The 19,968-nt window shown below is 42.4% G+C and overlaps 1 protein-coding gene and 1 long non-coding RNA gene across 2 annotated transcripts in view; one reads left to right on the top strand and one right to left on the bottom strand.

Annotated features, from left to right (window-relative positions):
• The window catches only part of EPM2A (EPM2A glucan phosphatase, laforin), a 42,707-nt gene extending 33,863 nt beyond the window's left edge, over positions 1-8,844 (bottom strand). The window contains exon 1 of the mRNA XM_072856183.1: positions 8,541-8,844. Within this exon, the coding sequence (XP_072712284.1) occupies positions 8,541-8,802 (262 nt within the window). The 5' untranslated portion in view covers positions 8,803-8,844. The remainder of the gene's footprint in view (positions 1-8,540) is intronic.
• Positions 8,845-9,041: 197 nt separating this feature from the next.
• Positions 9,042-18,101, top strand: LOC140650078 (uncharacterized). Its single transcript, XR_012041846.1, has 5 exons — positions 9,042-9,157; positions 15,183-15,303; positions 15,674-15,890; positions 16,740-16,821; positions 17,618-18,101. It is a non-coding gene; the product is annotated as an uncharacterized lncRNA (long non-coding RNA).
• The last annotated feature ends 1,867 nt before the right edge of the window (positions 18,102-19,968 follow it).

Genomic DNA, 19,968 nt, shown 5'->3' with positions numbered 1-19,968 from the left:
GAAAACATGTCAAATTCAACCATAAAAAAGGGTAAGTTAAACATCTAAACAATACCAATCCTCCTGTTAATTGATCATGTGGAATCCAAAGGATCCAAATGGAATTTGGAAGAGCTTATTATAAGATACAGGTCCCAGTTTAACCGATAGGGTAGCACTCTTTTTCCTTCAATAAGGTCCAGAACAATTTTATTTAAATTCCGTCTTTGTGACTCTTCACAGCAAAAATGCTTATCTGAAAGAGAAACTTAAAAATAAGTTTCTAGGCATTAAATTATAAAATTCCATTGCTTTTGCAACCCACCTGTTGCTCTCTCTACTGTGGATGATTGCACAGTGGAATCCTCTGATGTAGGGAACTACTGGAAAGCGAAGCAACCAGCAGCCCTGCTTACAGCTCAAGCCTCACAGAGGGCTCTTTCACAATCTGCATGACTGCACATATGGCTCCTGGTTTAATGCATATGAAGGATGATCAAAGTGGCATATGAAGGAGGCTAGCTGCACAAACAACCAAACAAAAGATTAAAATCAAAGATCTCCACATACCTGATAAATGGCACTGGCAAAAGATGGAGACAAGAACGAAACAAAGGAAAAACAGATGAAGATATAGTAAGTAAGAAAAAGATGTCCAAAGATCAAGGACTGGAAAAGATTAAGCAGGGACCAGAAGAGGCTCTTCTGAAATTTGAGCTAACCACATGCACTAACAGAATACAATGAAAAACCTTCAGTTACTATGTTATTACAGCTGTACTGCAGAGATGAAAAAAGTATAATCCAACAGCCTGCCAACAGCACAGGCTCATCTTGACACAGACAACTGCAAACAGATTGCATAATGTTCTGGAAGAGTCACACTGGTGAAATTATCAGCTTGATCCTAAAAGATAATGAGCAAAATCTAGGCCAATGAGATTTCTCAGCATCGTTAAATGTGGTGAACAAAAAAACCATGAATGAATGGAAAAAGTTAAGATTGCCTCTTCCACTGGCTCTGCAGAGCTCTGCAGCAAAGCCACTTAGTCTACTGCTCAGCCACAGCTCTCCCAGCTACCAGCTTGTTGCATACCTTGCTGGAAGTTTTTTCTGGTTTTTAGTGTGTGAGGGAAGGTATGTAGAAACTCCAGGGCACAGCAGCAGCTGTAGAGGTGCTGTGTATCTCATCCCTGCCTTAGCCAGACCCGAAACCACAGGCATACGACTTCCAAATCTCCAAACCCCAGCAAGGTCAGCATGTTTCTCAGTTCACTGCTACCTTTGAAAAACCACAGGGCTACTTAGATGACCTTAGGTATGCAAATTAGCTTCAATGGCAACTAACAAATCCAAACAGCAAGCAGCCAGGCAATTTTCAGATCACCTACTTTCAAATCAGTAAGAGCGAAGACTTACTTTTTTAATCTTTGTCACGCATTTTGCATGAACCAGCAGGCTTTACATATGTCAAGTCAAAATTTTAAGTATGCTTAAATATAAGTAATTAGATTTGAAATATTAAATGAGGTCCTTTAACAAGGTAAACAAACATCTTGAGTTTATGCTTAGAAATTCCCCTGGAAGAGTTGAATAACATTGTAAGCATTATATACACTCTGGGGCAGAGGAATGGGGAAGGGTTGAGGAATAGAAAATTTTTCAAAAAAATAGTAATAGAACAACAGGATTAAAGGAAACAGATGGGGGGAAAAAAGTCTCTGAAATGAAGAATTTAAAAGATTAAGTACTTGCTAGCTTCCTTTCATACATACCTTCCAACCATCTTTCATACCAACATTACAATGAAGGAAAACCTTAAGCCCTATTTTGGACCTGATTCTCACAGTTACCTGAATGTGCTACTGCATGGTGTCATTACCAGCCATTACTCTAATTGGACTTCCATCACTACACTTACAATATTCACATTTACTTACCCTTTACACCAGATCCTGTCATGAAAGTCTCCCTGCTGTCTGTTTGAACGAAATTGAATCTCTGATGTCTTGAAAGAGGACCTGTCTCAATCCCACCAAGGCTGAACTGCTATCAATTGTTAAAAACCAGAGAGATGGGAGGCTGAATTCCCCTCACTGGAACTGAGCTAGGTCAGGTATTTTGGCAGTCGGAGTCTGCCACAGGCTCTTAAACTGGAGTCCCACCTTCCTAAAGTCTCAGTAAAGCCCCTGAATAGCTGCCCTTTGTTTTTACACCTCTGACGAATAGCACCAAATAACACATTTTAATTCTGTATGTCATGTACCAGCCCTTACTCGTATGCTTAATAAAAATATACTTACTCTACTGTTTAATGCTACTTTTTCTGCTGTCAATAAACTATCTTCCCTTTAGATTCTGAAAACAGTAGGTGAAATTCTTCTATTACTTAAGTATTTAATATTACTATAAGACAAAATTGTTAATTTGCCACACCTGGTTCACTAACACCTTCTTCATGACTGGTTTAATTTTCAAAAATGTTTCCTTGCATTTACCAGCCCGAAAGAGGTATCAAAGAAGACCATTTGTATCACACACCACATGTTTATTTTCTACCAGCAGTAGAAAATCTTAAAGCAGATTGTTTCAACTTCTCATTTGGTAGGGCTGATATATATAACCAAGGAAACAAGTTTTAAATCTATTAAAATCTATGTTGAATTCAAGATTTTTTAGTCTTAGTCTACTCCTAAGAGCATTCTTTTTATAGATTTTTTTTTAATTATGCCAGAATTAGAACTAAATGGTTTACAAGAAAGCCCTCCTCAGCACTTAATGCTGTTAATCAACAAGGCTTTTTTTCTTTTTAATCAGAGATGAGAAAATAAGAATTTTCAAAGGCAACTTTCAAAAACGTGTGTTTTATTTCTTTCTCTAGGTCTGCTTAGGCACAGGTGTTTCTCAGTGGGAGCTACTACCATACTAAGAGTTTTTAGCCAAATGCCCAGTCTAATGACATAGATTAAGCCAGAGAAAAGCAACTAAAAGGGAATTCAGCTCATGTGAAAAAGAGGTTCTTCTCAGACAGATGGTGGAAATAAGAATAAAGGAAATGCAGATGACAGAATAATGGCTGATAGCAACAAACTGTATAATGTGATACAGTCTTCCTAACTGCTTTGAAACTCTCTATGGCATTGTACTGTGTATTACTGATTGCTACTTTCTACCATACCAGAAAAGACTACTGAACTATAGGCAGGAAACAAGCTACATCAAAATAGTAACCGTGGCAAAATCTTAATCAAAGTATCATCCCAGTTACTTTACTCACCACTTCTCAGTGCTTCTCACCACTGAAAATAAATTCTCGACCCATAGAGCATGCTGCTGTCACTTGGAAGTGAGGGCAGGGAGTGAAGTGGGGGATGGGGAAAATGATAAATAAAGTATTTCCATAAACAATGCATTTATTGTAATTTTACCATTATAATCACAAATGCTTTAACTGGGCTCGCACAGCAGTCAGAGCTGGCCCCTGATTATCCCTGCAGGTAGGAAATGACACATACCTGCCAAAACCAGAGGAATGCATGTGTACATATTTTTATTCTTCTAATTTTGCAGTTTCATGGGCAACTCTCTGTTGTTTTATTGATCTCCAGCAGTCTGCCAGTTAATGCTGACATACAGATAGGAAGTAATGAAAAACCTGCTACCAATTATACCATAATCCATGCTAAGTATATGTCTTGAGGTGGCTGAAAACAAAACACTAGGAGCTTTGCGCTTTGTAAACAAAAGTTTCTCCTCATTCATTAAAGAGGTATTGGGTAGTAGATTTCAAAGTTACCCACTTTTGCTCACAAAGTTTCCGCACATCTGAAAGGTGTTAAGGCACCTAGCATTGCCCAGGAAGCAACAGCCTTGCACAAACAAAATGCATATTATGCACAATTATTCCACTATCAACATCCAATTGTACTTTATGTTCCTTCCTAGTCACTACCTACTTCAGAACAAGATGGGATGGAGGAGGCAAGTAAAGCCCTGGATTATTTTCAAAAGCAGAACTGATTACACCAAATACTGATGAAATGTGCAAGTAGCTGCAAGAAACTAGGCAGTCCCTGGCTATACACAGGTAAAATGGCGACACCCAGTGGGAACAACACCACATAAAACATCTGCATTAAAAGACGTATAGAGAAATATTATCCTCTCCAGGTTTTTTTTTTCTTTCTTTAATAATAGAACTGCTATCTAATTTGGGGATCTGTAGATTACAATCTCTTACAATCTGTTCCAATCGCTCCAACTCGAATGGCAACTAGGTATTAACTTCCCATACAGCTTTTAAAGAATCTCCTCCATTAAATTAAGAAATTATACCCATTTTGTTCCACAGGGTTGAGGCCAAGAAGTGAGATTGTTTTAGATTTCAACACACTGCCACTTTAAAAAAGAAATTTTAATGTGCCTTACTGTCACCAATGTTTTCAATCAAGTGCTCAACCCTTGAAAGCTATGAGTAAATTTTACTTGATATTTTCACTAATTATATTACAATATTATTAAAACCTTTATTACTCCATAAATGTACCAGTCTTTTTGAACTATCATCAGAACTGTACGTTGTCCAGCAGATGGCTTAAACTCCAACTAACAAGCTCACAGGAGCATGAACTGGAAATGTTGGAATGCCAACATAGCAAGCCACAGGCTGTGTAACCTAACTGTTCCTAAATCGAACTGTGTTGTACTACTTCTTTTGGGCCCCCGAGAAACCACAGGCAACAGCAGCAGCAGGTAAGTGCAAACAAGACATCTCCTTTTCCCTCCTCCCCAAAAGCAGCAATGGTTTCTTTGGAAGGAATAAGGCTCTGCTCACCTGTACAGATTACCAAAATGGAGGTTGATCATGCTTTTCAGCTTTAACTGGCAGTACTGTATCTGTCAAGCAAGCACCAACTACATCAAACTAACGGTTATGTGAAAATGGATCAACATTTTAGAATATAAGCTTATACTTTTTATACATATTTTTCCCCTTGTCAAAACGTAAGGTGTCAATAGACCGTATTCCATCATCTCAAAACACAGTTTGGAGCATACCCTTAATAACTCCTCTGTCCTTTTATGGAACATGTATCTTGTACGATACCTGCAGTTTATTTAGACCAGAGTAAAGGGGAAAAAAGGCATAGATGAGTGTTCAAGCATAAATTCACAAAAATAAATTCAAGCGTAAGTTTCACCTTGTATTTATTTAGTTTTGACAGTAGGCACAACATACTTTTACTTTCCAAGCTGAAAGAGATGTAAATAAACCCAGTTCTGAAGAATCTACATCAAAAACAAAGCACACAGAAAGACACATACGATGCAGTTGGAAAAAAAAAAAAGGGTATATACATTCATTTATTTCTTCTAATGGGTAAACCTATTCCCAGGTTCTAAAGCTCGAACATAATCAACATGTTTTCCACAGATACTGTAGCAGTTTAAAACCCTCCTGGATAACAGGCCTTTCAGCTGAGCTCATGGCAGGTAAGCAAAGTACCACCCCTGAAGAAACCTCACTTGGGCCAGAGCGCATACAGAAATCACGTGATTTGAGCCAGAAGAGCCCAATGGCTTTAAGTGACAGGCCCTGGATGCGGGATCATCACCCTGGAACAGCGGAGGTAAGCATTTGACCCTTCCGGAGCATAAGAGAGTTTCCTTTCCCACCTCATCCTTCCTAGAGAGGGGAACTAGTTCCCTCCAGACACAAGCAACAAGCCAGCAACCCTCCCGCAGTCCAAGCCTTGCCTGAAGGCTTCCGACCAGACCACCTGGCAGAACCCAAAAGCCACAGAACACCAGCCCGTGACTTTGACTCTTCTAGCCCACAGAAACAAATACCCTCACTTTATCTTTTAGTTTCCCGATTGCATTGGAATGGCTGTAAGGATGAACTAAATTTATACTCAAAACATATGATGGAACATGTACTGTAGTATTATAAAAATACTATGCATTACTAGTGGAATTCTCACATGAAGTATACTATTAAAAAAATTGGGAGTAATTTTCTTAAATATGGCACATTATTTCACATCCAATATATGTAAACATCTGACATCCATAATTGGACAGAAGTTTCTCTGGTTACAGATGAATGCCTCAACTCATAAATTTAGAGCAAGTATCACTCTGCACCTTTCTCTATCCCTCATGACCATGTCTTCAAAATTGCAGATGTTCTGTAAACTGCTAAATGTCTCCCAAAGCACACTGTAATTCTAAACACACAGGATACTAGAGAGCCAAAGCACAGCATTTGCTTATCACAAAAAAAAAAGTTTTGTTCTTTTTTTAAAAGGTAGTTCTTTTCAACCTGTGATTTTTACAAGAATAAGCAGATGATAGCCAAAACTTTTACTGATCTACAGTTGGAAAAAAAAAATCATTAAAACAAATGACAAAAAAAGACTGCAAGACATTGCTTGATTATTGGATAAAAAAACATCCTTAAGCACCCTTCACATAAGACATGAAGAACAATAAATTGCAGGGTTTAAGCAAATGTAGCTCTTTGTGGTAAATAACAACTTAGAAAAAAATGGTTGATATGAATGACTAATTAAAAAAACCCTCTGCATTTGGACAATATACCCGTTTGTCTTCTATCACTCTAGCTAGCAATAAGCTCAAACCACTGAGCATTCACAATGACAAGAACAAAATCCCACACAGGTCAATGCTAAAACTGCATCAGTAGCACTACTGTCAAAACAGAATCAATTTATTACTCAAGAGACTACATTTACTAAGTGTGCTCCCAGGTATGGACAAATACCTTGAGATATCATTACTTCCAAACTAGACAGTAACCATCACCTTACAATTGCAGATTCTCTACAGACTGGAACACTTTATTATTATTTCTATATTCTGTGTGGTGAGGACCTCTTTATATACCAATATCACTGGCATATTATGTACAACTTGGCACCTTCAAAAGAGACCCAATTCTGCTTCCTTGGACAGATGCAAAGATTTTTATTCCATAAATTCACTTTTCCTGCATTTCTGCAAAAGAAAAACATGGTTAAAACAGGCAGAATATACTATTTATTTTAGCTGCTAAACGAAACAATTACTATTACATGGTGTAAATAGTACTTTATGATGTAAACTTCTGTGAATGTACTATTAACATGTAGTCTTTTATTAGCATAAAGAAGAAAAAAGAAATGCAACAGTTATGACGACATGCATGTTTTAGTCTATGTGACAGAATGGCAGTTTAAAAGTATGATATGTATTCTTAAAAGGGGTGAAGAGCAACTGCTCTACAATGTGTATGTCAGTACACAGTTCATAAAATTATTTTATAAGCTAAAAAAAACCCCTCGCAAATTACCTAATCATCTGTTTTCCTTTCACCAAGTCAGATCTATTCCTCAGTGACAAGAGGTATATTTAAAGCTTTATTTCACTCAGCATATAATTGTATGAGGTTCTCTTTTATTTAAGATACTTAAATGTACTAGAACAGCACAGGGGAACTAACTAAAGTTATTCAACGTTTGACAACACAGAACAGGAGAAAATCATGGTGGAAGTACTACTGAAACAGCAAGAAGACTGGAAAAGCTGTGACAGAACTTTTCCCTGTTTTTCTCAGCAATTCCGATGGTAAAATTTGCCAGCCTGAAAACGCCATCAAGACATTTCAGCTTACTGAAATAAAGTAACAAATCACACCTTAACGCTTAAGTAGGAAATTCTGAGTTCTTTACTTCTGGGGAAAGAAAGAAAAAAACCATCAAGACAATGGATGCCTAAAGTAAGAAAAAAAAAAAAGAATCTGTTTCAAAGAACCTTTACCAACCTAGAAGAGCAGCTTCCTTCTGCATTCACTCTCCCCCATCACACGGTTAAAACCTGTTTTTGTTAGCGAGTGCTCATGTCATGTCACGACAGCCTAGGAGGTTCTACCTGCAAGCGTAATTCAGGCCTTCCCTGTGTAGGAGGCGGCCGACGCCGTCTCCGCCGACACCCGGCAGCATCAAGCTCAGGGTATGGCCCGTTTGACGGGGACACCCCTCCCGGCCCCCGGGCGATGCTCCGGGGCACCGGGCAAGAGGGGGAGCTGCCGGAGCCGCCAGCGCGGCAAGCGATCCCTCGAGAAGAGCTCCCACCTCTGCGCTGCCCCCGCAGAGCCGCCCCTCCCGGCCGAGCCCCAGCGGCCCCGCGCCTGCTGAGGGCCGGCCGGGCGGCTCCGGGCCCGACCCGCTCCCACCAGCCTCACCGCAGCCCACCGCCCAGGCGGCTGACGGCTCCTACCCGCCGGCGGCCTCCCCCGGCCGCCCCAACCGCAGGGCAAGGGCACAACGACCGAGCGCGCGGACCCCAGCCGCCGCCAACGGCAGCCCCCGCGCGCCGGCGCCTCGCGGGCCGCCCCTCCCTCCAGCCAGGGCGGGCGGGGCAGAGGCGGCGGCCCCGCCCAGCCGCCGGCGCGCGGCCCGGGGAGCGCGGGCACGGCCGGGCGGCCCGAGCGCCGGGGGGCGAGAAGGGGCGGCGCGAGGAGCGGGGCGGGCCGCCGCCGCCGCGCGCCCGTCCGTTACCTTCCCAGAGGAAGCCGCCGCCCTGTCGCCGGAGGAACTTGTACCAGAAGGGGCTGGCGGCCTCCCCGTCCGGCAGCACCACCTCCCCCAGCCACAGCACGGGCTCCCGGGCGGGCAGCGGGGCCGTCGGCCGCGCCGGCTTCATGGGCACGGCGCGCTGCGGGTCCCACTGGCCCAGCTCCGGCCGCGAGCCGGCCACCAGCAGCACGCCGCCGCCCTCCGTCATCCGGGCCGGCAGCACCACGCCGAATCGAAAGAGCATGGCGGGCAGCGGCCTCCGTCTGCGGGGAGCCTCCTCCTTGGAGCCGCGCCGCCGCTAGGGGGCCGCGCCTGGCCCGCACTTCCGGCCGGGGCGGGGGCGGGGCGCCGTGCGCGGGACGCCGCCCCCCGCCCCTGCCGGCGCCGGGCGTCCTGTGTGCGCGGCGGCAGCGGCCCGTTCTGTCGGGGCTTTGCCCGGTGTAGTTTTTTTTGTTTTGTTTGTTTTTTTTTTTTTTTACGGTGCTTGCCTGCACGTAGCTGAGGGGACTTCCCTCCCAAAATACCCGTCGGAGTTAAAACAATAGCTACCCCGGATAGCCTCCTAAAATTAGGGCTGGAACGGAGAATGCTCTCTGCAGGTAAATACTAGGTTTCCAGGTTGCAAAAGGCTATTGTATTAAAGTGAGTAGTATTGCTTCGTTAAATGAAGCCACTGCAATTACTCCTGAGAGCCCTGACTTAATTTAGCGCAGCAAACACATCATTAAATAACTGCCATGCGTGCAGCATTACAAACGAGGTTTAGCCTCAACTAACACTTACGTGTCCACGATGTTTTTATCTTCTCTGCAGACAGGCAGCCAGTCGTGGTGAGACCAGAAATGTGAGATATGGGGGGAGGTTAGAAGGCTTTTTAAAAAATTCTGTAGCTCCCAACTGTAGGCATTCTGTTCTGCCCTTCTGGCTGTAATTTGGCAACTCCTACATGTAGCAATATTCAGGGCTTGCAAAGAATGACTGAGAAAGAGGATGCAATCCAGCCATTTACAGGGCAGTCCTTGTCTGAATACACCCATTTCAGAAGCATTTAAGGACAGAAACAGAGGAGTGGCAACTTTATGTAGGTCAAGTTCTGGGAACAAGATGAAGGCCTTTCAGTGAGTCAAAAGAAATCCTGCCTCAAAAGATGGCTGCTTCTTTCCTGTATTCAGGGGTCATGACACACTGAAGTGTACGTACTGCCAAATTTATTTTTAAGAGTGCTTTACCTCATTTTCACTGATCCTCATTGAACTTGTGTAAGTGATATGCCACCACTTTTCCAGACATAACCAAAGCTAAGGGAATTCTGGCTGTCCTCCATGCATTTCTGCTAGCACCAGCCCTCACTGTAGCACTGCTGTCTTTGTGGAACAGAGCATTACATTTTAATCTTTGCTTTTGCTCAACCTTACAGTCGACTTACCCATCTCATAATTGTCTTTCAAATATCTACCCCTTTACCATACACCTTCATTTTAGTATTATGGGCAATACAGAATGGAAGAATGAACTTTGGGGTTTTATCCCAAAGTTCAAGCTTGACAGTAGCCCTAAAAGCACCCCAGCATATTGTGTCTATGTAAAAGCATATGCTTCTGTTGATTCCAGTCACAGTCCCAGCTAAGAAACTGCAGGATCCGACAAGACATCTGATTGATAGTTCAGTTCCTGGCTGTTGTCTAAGCCTCAATGTAAAGAGAAACCAGTAACACATGTACCTTTAGACAAACCTTAACTTCTTTGTGCCTATAAGTACCGAGTCCTCATCTTAAACCTGTAAGCCATGTGGAACAATAAATAAATTGTTCTGTAGACTCTGATGTGCCAAATACTAGCTTTAAAAGCAATTCAGTCCGTTTCTTCTCCAGGTTCTGCCTTAATCCATTTTGTGCCTAGTGTTAGATTAAGGTTAAAGATGGTAGAAAGTGACAAGCTTGACTTCCTGCTCTTTCCTCAAAAACCCTAGTTCAGGTTAGGGTTAGCATTGAGAGATCAAACGAGAAAGGCTGAAAAACTGGATTTATTGCTGGATCCTGCAAGACTGGGATAAAAACTAGAACTGGGGATAGGCTTAGGACTCCAAAGTCCGATGGCTTGGCGACAGTGGGAATAGAAGAGCAATTTTTATTGATGAGTACTACCAAGTTGTGGACTGAGTGAGGGCTCTAGACAGGATAAAATGGATCCTCGTTAGATCTGAGACTGGTGAGCTATAGGTACCATAAGGTTTGGGTTTAAGCTCAGAAGCAAAGGCAAATGTGTTTTTTTTCCATTGCTAGATTTCTATGGTCTATGGATTTGTCATCTCTAAACTGGAATTTTAGCTAGAGTAAAGGCGGAGGGATGTTACATTTACTGTTACTGTTTGAAATTGCAGGAGTTGAAGAAGTACTTCCACTGTTGGGCCATTGCCATAACCCTAAATTTAGTTTTGTCACCCTAAGCCTCCTAATGAATTAACAATAAACTAGTTTCCTTTGCCAAAATGACCCCTTATCATAGTACTGCCTGACCAGTGCTCTTCCCCTGCAGTCCTCAACACTATTCTCAAACCTAAAAGCCTTCCCTATAATCCAGTCATCTTTTACAGCCACAAAATTAAACATGACCATTTCCTTTTTTTTTCCTATATTAAGTCCTCATTCCAACTTGGCAAGCCTTCCAGGTCCCATTAGAAAGCTTTGGCATAAAGGAGCCCAAACCCTAATAATCAAGGTGCTTTTACCTGTCCCAGAAATTATTGTTAACTGTTCATTCTTGTGGGAACAAACTACCATCTTAGTGGTCTGTCTGAATTGTAATAATAAACGTTGTGCCTCTGTGTCCTTAACAGCTATTTAGGACCTGGCAATATACTTAGACCTACAGCATCTACTGAGTGGAAGATTCGATCTACCTCAAATCTAACAGTAAACTAGCAACACAGTGATGCTTAGTGCCAAATGTATTTTAAAGCCTTCAATTTATTGTCACTGGTACCATCCCAGGTGCTTGTCAATGCTGACTGTGTTTCTGTGGTGGGTTGACCCTGGCTGGACACCAGGTGCCCACCAAAGCAGCTCCATCACTCCCCTCCTCAGCTGGGCAGGGGAGAGAAAATATAACGAAAGGCTCGTGGGTTGAGAGAAGGACAGGGAGAGATCATTCACCAATTACCATCATGGGCAAAACAGACTCAACTTGGGGAAATTAATTTATTGCCAATCAGATCAGACTAGGATAATGAGAAAATAAAAGCCAAATCTTAAAACACCTTCCCCCACCCCTCCCTTCTTCCAGGCTCAACTTTACTCACAAGTTCTCTACCTCCTCCCCCCAGTGACGCAGGGGGACAGGGAATGGGGGTTGTGGTCAGCTCATCACACGTTGTCTCTGCCGCTCCTTCCTCCTCAGGGGGAGGACTCCTCACGCTCTTCCCCTGCTCCAGCGTGGGGTCCCTCCCACGGGAGACAGTTCTCCACGAACTTCTCCAACGTGAGTCCTTCCCACGGGCTGCAGTTCTTCACAAACTGCTCCAGCGTGGGTCCCTTCCACGGGGTGCAGTCCTTCAGGAGCAGACTGCTCCAGCGTGGGTCCCTTCCACAGGGTCACAAGTCCTGCCAGCAAACCTGCTCCAGCGTGGGCTCCTCTCTCCACAGGTCCCGCCAGGAGCCTGCTCCAGCGCAGGCTTCCCACGGGGTCACAGCCTCCTTCGGGCACATCCACCTGCTCTGGCGTGGGGTCCTCCACGGGCTGCAGTGGATATCTGCTCCACCATTCACCTCCTCCATGGGCTGCAGGGGGACAGCCTGCCTCACCACGGTCTTCACCAGGGGCTGCAGGGGAATCTCTGCTCTGGCTCCTGGAGCACCTCCTCCCCTCCTTCTCCACTGACCTTGGCATCTGCAGAGTTGTTTCTCTTGCATATTCTTGCTCCTCTCTCCGGCTGCAGTTGTGCAGGTTTTTTTCCCCCTTCTTAACTGTGTTATCCCAGAGGTGCTACCACCGTCGCTGATGGGCTCAGCCTTGGCCAGCAGTGGGTCTGTCTTGGAACTGGCTGGCATTGGCTCCATCGGACATAGGAGAAGCTTCTAGCATCTTCTTACAGAAGCCACCCCTGAAGCCCCCCCGCTACCAAAACCTTGGCATGCAAACCCAATACAGTGTCTAACTGACTAAATGGGGAGAATTGTATGAAGAAGACGGATTATTTTTCCACAGCATTAGTATCCAACAAGGGGCTCAACCATTAGTATCCAACAGAGATCTCAATCTCTGCAGGAATCAATTGCTTCATGGGATTTCTCCTAAATCATACTGATAGGTCTAACCTTATGTATTTTCCAGCTAATTAGCCTTTATGTCTGGTTTATTATCCACAATTTGTGCAGGTGGTGCAGATTTCACAGGAGGAATCACCAAGGCTGTGTACCAACTGTAACATCAACAGTTGTATCTTCAGTTTCTGCTTAATTGCTGTAGCTAAAAGGGTTCTAAGGAAAAGTTTGAATGTCCAGAAATTGGAGCTGTGATTATATTTACATACATATAAAACATGTTTAAAGGCATTTTCTGTTGCTGTGCACTAAACTTTTGCAGAATCACAAATCTAACTTTCTACGTAGGGCCCTACTGAAATACTACTGCTGAGTTTCTGTGTTCATACAAATTCCATTGCCGTGGATGATTAACCAGTCAGGAAAGATATGTTTATGGTTTTCTTATGCTACAAAGTCCCTCTAATTTCTTATACTGTCTCTTCCTGGCATAAAATCATTCTCGTACTGTATTGGGTTTGCATGGCATGGTCTTGGTAGCGGGGGGGCTACAGGGGTGGCTTCTGTGAGAAGCTGCTAGAAGCTTCCCCTATGTCCGATAGAGGTTAGGGTTAGGGTGAGGTGAGGCAGGCTGTCCCCCTGCAGCCCATGGAGGAGGTGAATGGTGGAGCAGATATCCACTGCAGCCCGTGGAGGACCCCACGCCAGAGCAGGTGGATGTGCCCGAAGGAGGCTGTGACCCCGTGGGAAGCCTGCGCTGGAGCAGGCTCCTGGCGGGACCTGTGGAGAGAGGAGCCCACGCTGGAGCAGGTTTGCTGGCAGGACTTGTGACCCCATGGGGGACCCACGCTGGAGCAGTTTGTGAAGAACTGCAGCCCGTGGGAAGGGCTCACATTGGAGAAGTTCGTGGAGAACTGTCTCCCGTGGGAGGGACCCCACGCTGGAGCAGGGGAAGAGCGTGAGGAGTCCTCCCCCTGAGGAGGAAGGAGCGGCAGAGACAACGTGTGATGAGCTGACCACAACCCCCATTCCCTGTCCCCCTGCGTCACTGGGGGGAGGAGGTAGAGAACTCGGGAGTAAAGTTGAGCCTGGAAGAAGGGAGGGGTGGGGGAAGGTGTTTTAAGATTTGGCTTTTATTTTCTCATTATCCTACTCTGATCTGATTGGCAATAAATTAATTTCCCCAAGTTGAGTCTGTTTTGCCCATGATGGTAATTGGTGAGTGATCTCTCCCTGCCCTTATCTCGACCCACGAGCCTTTCGTTATTTTCTCTCCCCTGCCCAGCTGAGGAGGGGAGTGATGGAGCTGCTTTGGTGGGCACCTGGTGTCCAGCCAGGGTCAACCCACCCACAGGTATTTTTGTGAACTCAGAGTTTTGAACCGTTTGTTACATTCAGAAAACTCGGACAAAGTATTACTGGCTGAAATTATAATAAAGACACTAATCCAGATGTTTGACAGTATACAGCAGTCCAAATTTCAGTTTTCCAAGTGGAAAGTCATATTTTTCTTCACAATTTTCTTATTTGAAAAGTGTCTACTAGGTCTAGAAATAGCACACAGTTATCTGAACAATGTGAACACTACTAAAATGACAGATGAAATTAATACTACCATGTCGGGGTAGCCTGTGTCTGTAGTTTACATGTTTTTTACCTATTAAAAGCTTTTACACCATGGGCCAGTTTGCTGCTTGGCACAGCTTTATGTGTTGTTGTGGTACAGTGATCTCAAACGATAATATTTCCAAGTAGGGAAATCTGTAGTGAAGACAGAGTTTGAAAAACAAAACCAAAACACAAATACTGAAAGGATCTGGTTGGAGAAGGGAGGAGGGGTGGGGGGGTGTCCCTGATTGCAAGTTGTGGGTGATGTTTATATTAGCTGTGCTCCTTCCTAGACTAGCCTTTCTTCCCTTTTTAGGTCATTTTCTTTCTTGTAAAGATACAGATAAAGTATTATTGCAGTTTCCAAATGTTTGTGCTAATTATAGAAAAGAGGAAGGCAGGACACTGTACAGCCTTGCTTTTAAAAGGGAAAACATTTATATTATGTGGTAAGTAAGTTGATTTAGATGTATTACTGATTTAGATGTATTAGTGATTTGGGTAAAATGTTCATTGCTGAAAAATTTAGACAGCCTATGTTTCTTCAAAGAGGTTGAACTAAATATAAAAATAACTAGTCTAATGCAAAGAATTTAAGACCACTGTTTTAGGTGGAAGTTGATCATGTTGATTAACAATCTAAACTAATCAGTGATCTGTGGTTCCAGACCTTCTAATTGAAGTCTAACTGCCCTTCTCATGATAATTCTGATAGAAGTATGAACTAACGTTTTCACTGTTTCTTCTAATTTGACAGTACAGCAGCCAAGAAAAGAAAAGCTGAGATTTTACCTTTATGTCTGAAGACTGAAAGGAGAATAGGCAACTGAAGAACCTGTTACCAGATAAGCACTGCTATTCTCATTTTTTCGTTTTAGGTGCTGTGTCAGAGCAGTGATAACTGCATGAACTGTTTTAGCTGCTCGGTGCTAGTAGCAGCCTTTTATGCAGACTAAGCTACAGAAGTTCTGGCATGACTGACCATTTTAGGAATTGTGTTGGAGAATTATATTGTAATAATAGGTAGGACGCTACAGGAGATTATTTTCACTTTTGCACGGGGTTTTGTATAGCATCTTTCCTTAACTTAAAAAAAAAGTTTGTTATTTTTAGAACTAATTAGGCAGCATAAATATGCCATAACATTACCGTAAACAGTATAGGAACACATACAGGAATAACTGTTCTAGTAGGTTTGTTTTTTCAAAATCCAATAAAAATATAAAGCCATCTCTGCATCCTCCCCAGCCTCAGATGCCTTGGGAGCTGGAGAAAGTCCCAACGTATTTCACCAGAGGGCCCTTTCCATATGCCGTATCAGCCTCATCAATGCCCCAGGTATCAACAAATATCGCAGGCAAGCCCAGCACGCAGCTCCTCTCCTGCTTCAAGCAAAGTGACCCACACAGTTCTTGGAGGGACGCTCCAGGCCAGCCTCACAAATCTGTGGAGTGTCTGCACCAGGGTAATATGTTCCCAAGCAAACCCAGAGTTCTGGTAGCCCTAACAGCAATGCGGCTCTTCTGCCTGGCACAAAGGGATGGAAGAGAGGCCAAGGATTTACTTGGAGGGCTTGTGTAAACCCCTATAGGAGAGTAAAGATTTGATGATTGCAAAGTCCCTTGAGCTGCTTGAGTGAAAAACAGTATGTAACAGTAAATTGTTACAATGCCAACTCATTATAAGGTACATTGCTTGAAACCTGCCTTTTACCAGAAATTTGTACGACAAATTTCTCATTAAAACACCTGCCTCGGGGAAAAAACATGTTTCAGCCCTTTTGAAACAAGACACAGTATAAAACCAAACACTTGACTGTATGGAATACCAGAACTTTATTCCATTAGTTAGGAGAGTGCGAACTGACCCCAAATTGATGTGCAATATGACAGATGAATTTTTAAGTAGAAGAATGTGCCTTTTTTTGTGGAGACTTACATAATCCTTCCACTTTCAAAAGCAGATGCACACAGACCTTAGTAACTGTGCTCCAGTCTAATGCACCATCTGTAACTGAGGATGGTTTCAGTGTTCTTAGGACCCCCAAAAAATTATTGGTTGATAGAAAGTTCCTGTATGTTATACTCCTGTGACCATTTTAAGAAAAAGTTACTGTTTAGTTTTTATTATGCAGACTTTTTTCTTACAAGTGTTTTATGTACGACCAACAATACTTCAGAAAGTCATACACAGCATTAGAGGGCAAAACATTTGGCACAGTCTTTAAGATCATAGCATCACTTAAGTATTATAAGTTATGCATAATTTGCTATCTTTGGAATATAAATGACTAAATTATTGATCTTGAATTCAGGAACAATAAAAATCCAATTGCTGTTGTGTAAAAGGCGAGACAATGCACTTGTTAGTTTGCGAAGCAACCGTGGGAAAGAAAGGTAAACAAGTTTCTTCTCAATATGCTCTTAAGCAATACATTTCTAGCTCCAAAGCTGACTGAAACTTTATGTACAGCATTAAAAAAATGGAAGTCTTGCAGAAGAGTCTTCTGACTAGACTTTAAGGAAGTTAGAAATAGACCATTTCATTGTATAATAATTAAACAGCTTTGTTTCCTTTACTGTTTAAAAAAAAAGTAAGCAAACACAGACTGTGGGATGCTATCCCTAAAGTCATGACTCATATAACAGAAAAGGGAACAGAGGATGAAATGTAGAGAGATGATTATTCATTTAAGTATACAGTTCTCAGTGGTTATTATATGCTCCTCATAATACAAGAAATCCAACTTATTGGTGACTGACCTCACCAATCAATTTATTTCTCCAAGTATATTAAAAAATAATAACAACTTAAAGCCTTTTTCTTAGACTGAAACTGGATCCAAAAAATCCAGAAGTTATCTTTAGATCAACAAATTATCTTTAAGGTCAAGGTAAAGTGGCAGCAAAAAGAAAAAAAAATCCAGAAACCAGCCTGCTGCCTACCTGACAGTCCCACCACACACAAAAAATAAGAGGAGGTTGTATCATCAGCCAAATCTAATAAAGAAGTAGATTTAATGCTCAAGTGGATAATAGTGCACAGACGATCTACTCCATTATCTTCTTTCCTTGTATGGATATGTTGCTGTATCAGTGTATCAATCCAATACATTGCTGCTGCTTCCTCATCTTCTTGGTTTCATGTATTTACCAGTTTTTCAACTGTACATTTCTTGTTTCTCTTTTAAAGAAACTTCATTTCAGCTGACTTGGCAAGCGTCACTGAATTCGCTTACCTGACACAGAAATAATCCTTGCTGAGGAACAAACAGTGTTTTCATCCAGCCATAAAGAAACCCTTGAAAATAGGAACTGCAGTCTAGAATGAGTGTGTAAACAGCCTGCAGCTTAGCAACCTTCCACAGGTCATGGCAACAGCTTGCAGCCAAGAGCTAGAAGATGTGTATGACATACTTTGGAGACTAGATCATAGACAGGGGACTCCTACTACTTAATTTGGTGTGTGTATGTTGCTGTGTACCATAGTGACCTGTTTCCACTTGAGCTCGAGTTCTCCCACAGATGCCTTTCCATTAGCACAGCCAGTCCCTCAAGGTAATCCCAACACGGAAGCCACAGCTGGCTGCTCAAGAGCTGTACCTGGCCCTTAAGTCACCAGCTGACCACTTCTTGGTTTTTTCTTCACCTGTTTTGAAGGAATAACAGAGTTTGGAGATCAGCCCGAAAATGGATCAGTCGTGTTAATGAACAATATTACAATAGCCTTTGAAGTACAAGAATATATCCTTCATTATAAGCATATGAATAGTCTCCTTGTAGAGTTACACTTGTATTACACATACATATTAAATTGTCTGGAACAGCTATGAGCACACTTCCATTTTCAAACAACATTATCTTTCTCAGTACTTCCTTTTTGCTCCTTACTGCACGAAAATAAAATTATACAAGCTGTCTGAAACTTCTTATGTCTTCTCCCCCACACCAAGTGGTTTTAAGTTTGCTGAAAAATAGCACCTAGGTCTAATTGTCCTACTTAGATTCCTTCTTGGTTTACTTGTATACATTAAGTCATCTGCATACCTACATAGGCACAATATTCTCAAACTAAGATCATTATGGAAGGCTTAGTGCTATAAAAAATTTGTTGCAAAAGCCTTTCCTACTCTGAGATAAACCTAAACAGAAAAGTACATAGATTCACAGATTAGTAACAGGCAGTAATTTGCCCAAAATTTAATAGGTTTTGAGCGTGTCACTCATCACCTCAAATTCCAGGTAAGTGGAATTGTTTTCTTAAATTATCAGAATTAGTTTTTGCTTGGTAGCAAATTCTTTGTCTGGGAAACTTGTAGAATAAATCCTGATCTGATCTCTCGCTTTTCAGGTTCCTACCCATAAAACAATGAAATGGAGTTTTTAAAAATATGTTTATATATGAATTGTTGGAACTAGTTTGTGTGGAACTAGTCCCATGCAAACTTCAAGCCCTCTCTGAGCTCCTGCCAGCCAACCAACCATTCTTTGTAGCGTAGAGTAGTTCTTTAATAAACGCATGTAGCAGAATATTGTGTTCCAAGTTCTCAAGAGCTTAATCTTGTTTAAAAAACAGTTTTTACACTGCATACGTTCATGAGTGTTTTTAATTTATTACTGGTTACAGCTATCCCAGTGGTTAAAATATTTTTAAGGAGGAAAAGGGAAAGGGAATTGAGCTGTTAGACTGGCATGATGGCCAGTCTGGATTGACAGGCGCAGCACAGTGAAGCACTGGATGAGCAGTTACTAGATTTCCTTTGTAAGCATCCACATTTCAAATGACTTAAACTGAAAGCAACAATTAACCTCTGTATTTTCAATTCTACTGTAAGTATGAATATGCGGATAAAGTGACTTTTTTTTTACCTTAGTGATCAATGATACTGGTACCGTAACTATTCACTAGCCTGATTGCATTAAATGGCACACAACATAAACTGTGTCCTTCATTTTGGAAAGATCTAGATGTGATAACTCAGTCTGTTGCTTCCATAATTAGAACTTCTATCAGTCCTGACCTAGTGAATATGACCAGTGCTATTGCACAGTTCCTCCTCACCAGGCACAACAGTATATTAGGTGAGGTACTGACTGTGCGTTCCAAGTGTAACAGACCACTTATTTTACCTTTGCTCTCTGAATTACCTCATTTTCACTACACACCCATTTCTTTCAAACTACATCAATTCTGTCAATATATAATAATAAACAAAGTAAAATAATTGGCAGGGTTTTCTTCAGCTATACTTCTAAGAAGTTATTATGCACACAAAAAGCACATGTAATATTTGCATGTTGATCTGCATGTTCCCTTAGTAACTATCTACAGATGCTTGTTTGTCTGTATCTACCATTCTACTGTGGGATGGAAGTAAACAGTCTGGCGGAGTTCTCAACGTCAATACCTTTAAAAGGATCAAGCCTGTTGCCACGTGTGACCAGTTGAATAATCCATGCTACAGGATGCTCAAAGCCACGCACCGCAGGCGAGATGGCAATCGCAGACCTACCCACATTCACACACAGCCACTACCTCAAGGA

This window comes from Ciconia boyciana, chromosome 3 (genome assembly GCF_034638445.1).
Source record: "Ciconia boyciana chromosome 3, ASM3463844v1, whole genome shotgun sequence".
Classification (NCBI taxonomy): domain Eukaryota; kingdom Metazoa; phylum Chordata; class Aves; order Ciconiiformes; family Ciconiidae; genus Ciconia; species Ciconia boyciana.
Note: the sequence above shows the minus strand (reverse complement) of the source record. Positions and strands in the feature narration are given on the sequence as shown.